The sequence below is a fragment of the Emydura macquarii genome, unplaced genomic scaffold (assembly GCF_026122565.2).
Source record: "Emydura macquarii macquarii isolate MOO-44397 ecotype Brisbane River unplaced genomic scaffold, CSIRO-AGI_Emac_v2 contig_1876, whole genome shotgun sequence".
NCBI lineage: Eukaryota > Metazoa > Chordata > Testudines > Chelidae > Emydura > Emydura macquarii.
This window is the reverse complement of record NW_027132013.1, coordinates 19480092-19490880: the sequence shown is the minus strand read 5'-3', so window position 1 is coordinate 19490880 and position 10789 is coordinate 19480092. Positions and strand designations below refer to the sequence as shown.

At 40.8% G+C, this 10789-nt stretch overlaps 1 protein-coding gene across 12 annotated transcripts in view; it reads right to left on the bottom strand.

The window, feature by feature from the left end:
- Positions 1-6614: 6614 nt before the first annotated feature.
- The window catches only part of SIPA1L1 (signal induced proliferation associated 1 like 1), a 394920-nt gene continuing 390745 nt past the window's right edge, over positions 6615-10789 (bottom strand). For all 12 annotated transcript variants that reach the window (XM_067557845.1, XM_067557840.1, XM_067557837.1 and 9 more), the window contains 3 exons: positions 10111-10225; positions 9478-9559; positions 6615-8791 (listed from right to left, as the gene is read on the bottom strand). In XM_067557845.1, the coding sequence (XP_067413946.1) occupies positions 8648-8791; positions 9478-9559; positions 10111-10225 (341 nt within the window). In that variant the 3' untranslated portion in view covers positions 6615-8647. The remainder of the gene's footprint in view (positions 8792-9477; positions 9560-10110; positions 10226-10789) is intronic.

The following is a 10789-nucleotide window of genomic DNA, read 5'->3' as shown; positions in this document are numbered from 1 at the left end:
AAAAAAACAATGCCTTATTAATGAGAATTTGTAAAAGCAAACAAACAAACAAATGCCAAAAATAAAAATAACCCAAACCACCAACCAGATCTCTGGCCCAGCTCTGCTTGTAAATAAGTTCCCTGTTAATTGCTTTCTGTATGACAGTCCATGAGAATAGGCCAGTTTTGCAGCACGGCACTCTAAGATTTATATACCAGCGATTCAGAAAACAGGATTTGTCATTTCGGCTCAGACCATGGCATGCAGACCTGTGTCCTGCCTCTGGCAGTGTCCAGAAATCCATTTACTGCACTTAGCTAAATGTGCCCCACAGTATACAAGGGGAAAAACCCCTTAGTAACTACAGAGGTGATCATCTTATGCCTCCAAGCTTGAGATTTGATTACCCTTATCTTTACAAGCATACATACAAATAGCATTGGCCATAAAACAAATTATCCACCCCTTTTAAAAACCTAGCTATGATCACTAGCTGTGACCTTCTGCAGCCATGATTCCACATGCTGCCCACCTGCTGTGTATATACCTCAGGCCAGAGTTTTAAAGGTATTTAGGGATCTAAAAATGCAGGTAAGCATCTAATAGGACTTTCAGATGTGCCCAAGCACCTAATTCCTATTGAAATCAATGGGAGTCAGGCACCTAACCTGCTTAGTCCCTTTTGAAAATCCTATTAGGTGCCTACCTGCATCTTTAGGTGCCTAAATACCTTTAAAAATCTGGCTCCTATTTTCTTTGTATTTATTCTAAATTTCAATGCCACTAATTTGGAGCGACCCTTTTCATATTATTAGACAGCATAAGAAAAGGACTTGTTCATTTTCATCACACCCTTTGGTGCCAGGTCATTGTGTCCCAGAATCCCTTAAGTCATATGATTAAATTTATGCCAGCCCACACTCTCGGCTTCCGGTTGAGGCAACCATACAAACAAAAATCCAGATTCTCCAACATCCCCTTCTCTGATCTTTGGTACGTTGCAAGTCAGTCAACCTCACCTTGCTCTCTCCCCTTCCCGGAGTGTGAAGGATCCTTCATTAAAAATAGTTATATCACTTCTGATCCATTGATTCCCAAGCACTTCATAAAGGTGAGCCAGCTGTATAATGCTCATTAAAGAACCATTTCAGGAAAGTTTCCCTTACTGTCCTTCATTACCAGGGAGGGACACATGGACAGCAGCTGAGACAACCAAATCAGAGACATTTTCATTGTCTTTGAATTTAAACAATGTAATATTCAAGAAGGCAATCATAACTTAAAAACACATTTTTGGCTAAAAAAAATGGACCTAATGCTGTTACATGGAATATCTAAGACCATGACAAGAGATCAGAAAAAAAATTGTGGGTTTTTTTTTCCCCATACATTTTGATGAGACTTAGTGTAGAGGCAGTTTCAGAGTATCCCCAGCATGGTCCGTCTATACAGTTTTCTCTCCTTGTGAGAGTCTCTTTCACAGCACACTTTAATAATATGAATATGGGCCAGATTGTAAAAGGTATTTAGGTGCCTAAAGATGTAGCTAAGTGCCTGGTGGAAGTTACAAAAGAGCCCAGGCACCCAGTTTCCATTGACTTCAAGTCTTGTGATTTCGTAGTCACACAGGGCTGGATTTCAAGTCTTGAAATCATTGGGAGTTAGGCACCTAACCTGATCAGCTGCTTTTGTGAATCCCACTAGGCACCTATCTGTGTATTTAGGCACCTAAATAACTTTGAAAATCTGACCTTATGTGACTATAAAAGATTTGGCAGGAAGGAGCCTGGGGCAAATGTGGGACTGGAAGCTACTTTGAATAGATTATTTTTTAAAAATTGACTAAAGTACAAGTGTATAGAATCCGTTTAAGGAAAAATAGAGAAACTGGAAAAAATAAAGCAAAAACCTTTCCTCTTATTTTCAGACTTAAGCTCTGGGACCAGTATGCCAATAAGGGTCTGGAAACTTCTGTTACAGAAGGTCAAAGTCAGGGAGTTGTATTCTTACATTCAATTAGCAGGCTCTCAGTTCAGTTTAGTTCATAGTCTATTGGAACAGACAGTCTCATCCCAATAGTGTTGTCTCTCTCTTCTCCTTTCCTAGAAGGGGCTCTCTTTTACTGAGAGAAGCCCAGATTTGGGGGAAGAGGTGTTCCCCCACCTTACAGGGCTGGAGTCTAAGTGTAATCTCCAGTATACAAAACGTAAAAATGGCCACACTGGGTCAGAACAATGATCCATCTAGACCAGTATCCTGTCTTTCAACAGTTGCCAAAGCCAGATGCTTTAGAGGGAATGAACAGAACAGGGCAATTATCAAATGATCCACCCCGTTGTCCACTCCCAGCTTCTGGCAGTTAGAGGCTAGGGACACCCAGAACATGGGGTTGTATGCCATGGGGGCATGCCAGAACTTACTCTTGCCATACAGTTAACTAGAGTCATTACCCTTCTCAGCCTCAGTGATTATCCAAATTCAGCTCTACTCTAAGTGGATGCCACTCCCACTTGAACATGCCTATTTCATCTGAGTGAAATCTTAGGGCAGATGACACACGTTATTTTTATTCTTGATTTGATTCCTTCCACATTAACAGGTGTCAGCCAAGTTTCATTGTTTAATGAAGTGCTTCAAACTCTACCACATTTTTTCTCCTGGGCCCCATGATATTAATTTCGATTCCTCTGCCATCTGTTTGCCAGAATCAGAGTTGCAATAGCTCTTGCTGCATTGGATGTTGCGTGCCTGGGAGAGAAAGTAGCTGCAAGATAAAATGATCAGTCCAGCAGAGTGTACTATTTTTTTGGTAAATGCAGGCATTAGGGTGAGAGGGAAGGAAGAGAAAAGAGCAGACATGAAGCTTAGAGTGAAGCGTTATAAGCATCCCACTTTCTCTGCCACTTAGGTGAGAGACCCATTTATAGCGGTTAATCAGTTGTATCGACCATCATGACAACCTGAGTTTAGGAAGGTGCAAAGGCGCTTGTCCGTGAATGGATGCCAATCTGAGTTAATTGGGCTTCTTTGGGTGCTGAAAACTGATGAAGCAAGCTCTCTCTTTTGGTTACTAGCAGTCCCATCTGCACAGCATCCCCATCAGCTGCTTTTCCAGACCTGATGATAGGAACATCTTTCTCAAGAGTACAATTGGGTGGAGCAGAATCCTGAATCAGGGATTTGGTCCATACATTTTTGTGTGTGTATAAATAAAGCTGACTACAGTTATGCAAAATCCTTGAGAAAAAGTCACTGCATAGTAGGAGGCTCATTAGCCACATATGCAGCACCATAAACAACAGACAGGAAGGGAGCAGTGGAGATATTTGGCCTTTGCTCTTGTGTCTCAAAACACTGGGGGGAGCCTATACTATGCCTGACCCCGTGCAAGAGTGCAGAGAGCAAGGATCTTGCCCTCTTATATCCTGCTCAGGATAATAATACTGCTGAGCATAATCAGTCCTTGAACACAGGAACCAGTCTGCTCTGAGTTAGTGCCGTCATCAGTGCTAGCTCTCTAATGGATGGATAAAAGCAGGACTCTGCTCCTCAATCTCAATAGCCAAGAGAGCTGGCCCCACACAGAGGAAAGCACTTCAAAAAGGAGTGTGTAGATCACACTATCCATAAGCGGCTGGAGGTACAATGCCTTTTATAGCTTCTGAAGGGCAATGCACTTCCACCTTATCCATCCATCTTAGGTATATCTATGTCCTGCATCACCTCACAAGCTTTAATGTATTTATCCTGACAACACCCCTGTGAAGTAGGGGACTGCTATTACCCCCTTACTGAGGGCGGTGGCTGAAAGCCATCCATTTACCCCACAATGCACAGGCACCCTGATCCACATCCACAGCTTATTCTTTAGCCCACTTTAACTGAAGGAAGTTCAGAAACATATGAAACCTTCAGAAAATTAAATAAGCAGGACGGCAATGCTTGGGGTCATTTGCTGTCGGGACATGACCAGCTGGGTTAAATAGAGGTTGGATAAACGGGGTTACAGCCTGTTATACCACGAACGGAATGAGACAAAAATGTTGAATGGCTGAAATGAACGGCTTTTTCAAAAGCTAACATCTGTTACTTTAGAATTTCAAAGTAAACATTCAGATAAAATAGTCCTCCTTAAAATCCTCCCATCCTGCCTGTGGAGATGAAGCTAAATCCCTACATACTAGAAATGGTCACATTTGAGGGAGTTTCCACCAGTTCCATGTTGTCGCTGTTCCCACACTCTTTACCTATTTCACCATTTTGGCTCAGCGTTGCTCTCTGTTCTGTTCCGTTCTGGCTGTAGGAATGGAGGGAAGGCTGATGTCTGTCTTCCAGAAAACTGAATTTTTAGATGCTAACTTAATTAGGGAAATGGCAACCATCTGGGTTCTCCTTCCGTCTCTGTACAAGGCGAGTTGTTCTGACTTCAGACTTGCCATATAGAATTTTACAAAGAGCCATGCAGACAGCAAATGAACAGAACCCTGCTAAAAAGGGAGACGATTATAGGGCCACCCAAAAACCATGACCACCAAAGCAGAGCATTATGTGAATTTATGAAAAAGAAAACTGTGTCCCTATCCCTTAAAGGAAGTTTGATGGATCTCTTTATTGTGTAAGAAAAGGCCTACTGAGCCCTACCTATTTGTCAGGGTCTGGATCATGTCACTGCCTCCAGCATGACATCTCCACAGTAGATGATGTTTTTTCTTTGTAATTGTTTAGTAAATATTGCTATCTGACTTCCTGCAAGGGCAACCCAGGACACACTATTAAACATTAGAACCCTCCACACTGGCCTGCACAAAGTATTTAGGCTGGTGTTTTCAATGGAGCCTACAGCAGTTATTACATTCAACAGGAGCTGGGCATTCACCTCTCTAGGCTCCTTTCACAGCCCAGATTGAATTACCGATTCCGTAGGTGGAAAGGTAGACAGGAACTCAAAGAGTTTGCAATTTTAGCTTCATCTCCATGATCAGCCTCTAACTGAAGGGTTTCAGGAATGTGGTTTGAGGGGCCAACTATAATTTGATGTCCTCAAATGTAGCCCCCAGGACTGCAAGCAATTCGCTGCAACAAGAGAGGCTGGAGGCTCAGCACTCAGTGGTGCCTTCTGCTGACAGAAAAAGTAGACAGCACTATACTGACATGCAGTGGGGGCTATCCTATGATGCGATGTGTAGGATGAGCTGATGCTCTATTGGCTCACCCTTCTCCCTGCTATTTCCATGGAAGTGATGAAAGAGGAACTTTAGGAAGGCCAAATTTGGGAAGAAAGTTTGAGCTGATCTTTGTTATATGGTTGTTTTCTTAATAAAACCAGTGCCCAGGAAAGGAGGCAAGTTGGCACTTTATCTATCATACTGAGTGGACTAGTTTTTAGATCAGGCTGGAAAAGGTGCCTGCTCATATCCTTCCTTATTCCTTCCTCTCCTCTCCCCGAGATACACATACACACACAAAGTGAAGGGAAGGGTGATGGGAAAGTGAAAATATGTGAAGATAATGAATGGGGATACAGAATGAGGAAGATGAGTCAGTGAGTGGAGGGGGAAATGAGTGAACGAAGGAGTTGACAGAATGTTGGAGGGAGTGAGGAAGAGGAAGACGGAATGGGAGATGGAGAGCCTGAGCTCAAAGGTTTTTAACTAACTTGGGTGTTTGTTCCACACCTGTAAACAATTATTAGAGTGTACCTCACTGCAAGGTGATGTCAAAGTTGATCAATTGCACATTTTTATCGATGGTGGCCTCAATCAACAAGTAATACCCTATAACAGAAGAGATGTACAAACAGAATGGTTTGCATTTATTTTTCAGAACAAATTTAAATAAAGTCTGCATGTCACGTGGTCTTGCCCTGATTTTCTGCCAAGCTGCCAATGTGGTCCATGGTATGTAAAGTTTGGGAACCTCTAGCTCCACCTGAATGTGGATGTGGGTAGGGGAACTCACTTAGAAGCACTAACCTTTGTCCATCAATTCAAAATCCAATAAAAATGGATTTTACAATGGAAAGATGGAAAGCAATGCTCTCACAATGGAAAGTACTAAAAGCCAGTGCTCTTAGCAAGATTCCAGTCAGCTCCTGGAATACCCTACACTATTGTCCATAGAACTCCCTTTCAGTAGCTATTTCTCTATTGGACTGAAATAGATTTTCCTCTTTACTATCCATTGTGTGGGGATGCCCTGGATCTAGCCAGTAAAAATGTGGTAGAGAAGAAACAGTCTTCTCAGGACAAATTTTAATTAAAGTGTTACCCCTGACTGACCAGTGGATGCTTGTGCCAGCAGTGGACCTAGAAACCTTCCAACCAACTTGGTGAAGCTGATGCATGGGAATCAAAAATTAAAGATAAGAAAAATTATTCTTCATTAGAGAAATAAGAACATTCTAATTAAGATGGGGTGGGGAGAGAAGATTTTGCACTAGAATAGAGAGCATAATGGTGAAGTGTGTATACTTATATACAAGGGGAAAGGAAAAGAAGAGACTACGTGGAGAATGGAACTCGTCTCCTTGAGTGCTGATGCATTGGTGCAATGAGGAAGGACCAGGAAAGGAGGCTCTGTCTTTAGGAAGTTTCAAACAACATAAAAACCCAACAAAAATCAATCAAAAATGGTTTTAGAAGAGCCTTTAAAATGAGTTTTATTGTCAGAATTTTACAAGTTGCCTTTAGAGGCTTCATACAAGAACTCTGTTGCAAAACTCTAATAAATAGTCTGCCCCAAGTCCCAAAATTTTTTTTAAAATAAAATAAAAACCAAACCAAACTTAAAAATAGAAGAGAATAAGCAAGTCTTCAGGATGCTCAGGGATGTTAGCAATATTTCCCATTTACAAATAATATCAGGCATTATACAAATCTCCTTCATACAAGTCATTTTTTAAAAAATAACAGGACATTCTCAACCTTTACAAAAGCACTCCAGAAATAGTTCCAAATAGATTAATTTCCATGACAAAACATTATCAGAGAAGAATTCTATGGGGATTATCACCACAAATGAAGCTCCAGGTCAAAGTGTAGCATGTTTGTGTGTAGTAGGATTAAAGAGCATGAAAAAAGGCATCAGAGAAAGCTTGGAAGATTCAGTAACAATGAAAAAGAATATTTCCACTGACTATTTCTTTTGAGTCTCAATGACTGGGGAAGGCAGGGGAGGCAGTTCCTGAAATGGACAAATAATACAGTGTTACTTGTGTAAGGCAATGTGTGTTTCAGTGTTAGTGGATGCATGCAGAGAAGCGCAAAGATGATGCTTCACTGCATGTGGCTTGCATCAATATCTGTGCAGGTTGCAGTATGAGTTATATTCTGATGCCAAAAAGGTGTTTCTGGAGAGGTTACATTTTATGGCAAGTTTATAGCTCCTTCAAAGAAAAACAAGTTAACCTTCCTGGTGCCAGGCAGGCAGGGAAATCTTAGGTTAGCCAGTTGCACTGGGAAATCCAGACACCAGTGATCCAAGAGTTAAAATACTGATTCCCTCCGTGTCCCACTACTTAAGGAAGGGGACAAAGTCTCTAATATTATCTTTATATTTCTCCATTTGTGGTATCCATAGCAAGATTATTAAACATATACTAATGCCAAACACCTGTTGAGATTAATAAACATTTCTTCAACCTTTTTTATTTGAAAAGTTTTATGACCAAACTGGGTGGGGATGGGAGGGCAGGTGCAATGACGTGGCATATATAGCGTATAAGAAAATGCATACAATTTTTAAAAAAATCAAACACTTTACAGCTTCAGCCAAGGACCTATTATATATAGGTAGGTAATAGATCCCCAGGTAGGGGAGGGACAGAGACAATGCTTAAGCAGAAGTACAGCAGTTACTCTCAGTATCCTCTCAGTCAGCCTGATGTGGCGTGCCATCTAGCATGCCAAGTTGCACTATTCCTAAAGTACCTGGCAACCATTGTATCCATAGGAAACAAAGGCAACTAGAAGCGCTAGGGCAAGGACGTGTGATAATATGCCTCATCCATGGCTGAAGTTCTGAATCTCTCTTCCAATGTTGTGATGTTGATTGTACTGTACCATCCACTATGGGCATATGTTCTGTGTTACGTATGTGAAGGTAGCACTAGTGATCAAGCACAAATAATTAAGGAGACACCTAAAACATTGTTTTACATCCCCCTTGTCTGTGGCATACATCAGAAAACAATGTAAGGAAAGCAGCAAAATAAACATTTCTTTCTAGTTTCCTAGGAGTCATAATATTTGTCAAAGCAGCGAGGAAAAGCAGATTACCTGAAACAGATAGAAAGGAGTTAATGGAAATAAATAGAGGCAATTAGACAGAACAATTCTGGTCCAGCCTCCAAATCATTTTGTACATAACAGGTAAAGAGATAATGTGCAAAAAATAAAGACATTCACATTTTAGCAGTTAAACTTTTATTTTACGTTTTTTAAAATTATTTATTTTTTTGTTTTCGTTTTTCTACAAAAGGCAGACAACGATTGCTGACCTGCGATTGTTTGGAGCACGTGCAGAGGCGCAAAAAGGGGTTATCAGAGTATGAAGGGTAGGGAAGTGCTCTGACTATACTTTGACATATCATGATGAAGGTGGCATTAAAGCTAAGTCCCACTAACGATTATTTGTAATTGATGTTTTCCTTCCCCATTTACTGTTCTCAATTCATATCAATCGTGTTGAAAACCCATTCAGTGAATTTCTTCAGTTTCTCTGATGCACTCTGGGACTCTTCCTGTAACCGTAAGTTGTCTTCTCGCAAATGTTGCACTTCAGCCTGAAGATTGGCTTTGTCTTCTTTTTCCTGAGGGATGAGGAAGAGAAGGAGAGCTCAGTGGTGATTCCAGGTCACATTTCCTGCCTTTGTCAACAAGCAAGACTCCATCCTAGAGCGGTATTACATAGTTTTGTTTCCCACCTTTGTAAGAGCTTTAAGTGCATTGACCCTTGTGTTCCTGGCTTTAGGAAATTCTAGACCCATGGGCTATGTTGGTGACATTCTTTCCTCCACATACTCTTTTGGCACAGATTGTTGGGACTTCTCAAGACTAAATTCTAACATAAAAGCTAGCTCCCCAAGTGATCAGTTGAAAATGGTCACAATCTGTTCCATGCTGCTAATGCAGCCCTCCTGTGGTGTGACTGCTCAAGAGAGCTAAATAAGAGATGCGAAACACTTCCATGAATACTGTACTGCACAAGAGACCTTTGACCTGAGCATAGAAAGATCCTTTCTGCACAGAAGCATGTATTTCACCAGTAAAAAGTAGATACGCTGACTTTACCTCTTACTTCCTAACACCACTGTGTTAAAAAAAAAAATAACCTGCACTATGATCTGAGGAAAGTAGTAAAGAGATGTAATTTTCTTAATAAAGGATGAAACTGTTACAAGCTTAGGGGTGATGGGATGAGGTTTGCAATGTGACTAGTACCACCTATCAACAACATATCTACACCCTATAGGCTTCCTGTAGAATAAATGTTTACCCTCTTTAAATCCTCTTGGAGCATCTTCAGCAAATTTTCCAGTTGGTCCACTTTGGAAGCGAGAGTAGGAGGAGACTCTTTACTGTTGGAAGCAGGAGACAAACACAGTATTGACAGGATTTTCCATAATCATTCTTCACTACTTATCCTAGGCTGGATTTCTAGCTGACTTTGCTAGGAGAAACTGCTCGAAATGCATGCGTGTGAGAGTCCATTCTGAATATAATTTTTACTTTAAAATGTTCGCCTCAGGACTCAACTATTAACAGAAATTGTATATACATGCTTAGGCAGCACAATCACTCACTGAAATGGCTATTAGCAGTAACTGAAGTCTCATCGCTTGCTTTCTCCCTCTCTCCATTAGTTACAAGATAATTACATATACTTTGGTATGAGACAGCCTCGGACACTGTTTTAAACATTTTAGATGAAAGAGAACCTTCAAAAACATGTTATTTTCACAAGAGCAGAAATATACTCAGCATTCTTGTGTTTCCAGCCTCCTTGGTTTCCTTTTTGTAAAAATTCCTAAGAGGTCTAAAATTTCATTACAAATAAAGCATCCCTCTATCCTGTCTCCTCTGTTTTTAGTTTAAAAAGCCTACTTACCTGTCCAACGTATCTACCCACCCTGTGTAAGGCTTCATCTGTGCAGTAAGCTGGTCCTCAGTCTGATCACTATTGGAAGCAGCACTCACAGGTCTGTGGATTTCATCACTAGCAGCAAAGAACGAGGCTCGCTGAACTGGAGAGAGAGAGAGAGACACACACACACACACAAACATAATTGTAAATGTAATGATAATTTGCTCTACATACTGGAGCACCTGCATTTGAGGATCTCAAAGCAACACAAATATTAAGTACCACAACACAACACCTATATGACATATGCAATTAAAGTAACCATTTAAAATAGGTTAACTGAGGCACAGAAAAGTTAAATACAACACTTGCTTAAAGTGACAAAGCAAATCAGTGACACAGAGAGAAATAAAACCAAAGAATTGCAACTCCCATCTCACTGATCTACCACCTACACTATGCAGCCCCTTTCTATTGAAATGGGACTGACATTTTGAAAGGTACAAAGCCACTCATGTAAAAGACATATATGGCACTCCTTTTACTGAGAACTGCAGCGCACACAATGATTTGGACTCCTGTGGGCAAAACGTTTTAGAGCCAACTTATGGCTTCACTTAGCACTATTCAAGAAGCTTTTTCCTAGAAAGAAGGAGTTTCCCACATGTCTTTATGGGAATTCTTTGTGAGAATTACATGGTGAAAGTGAATAGATCCTGGTAAT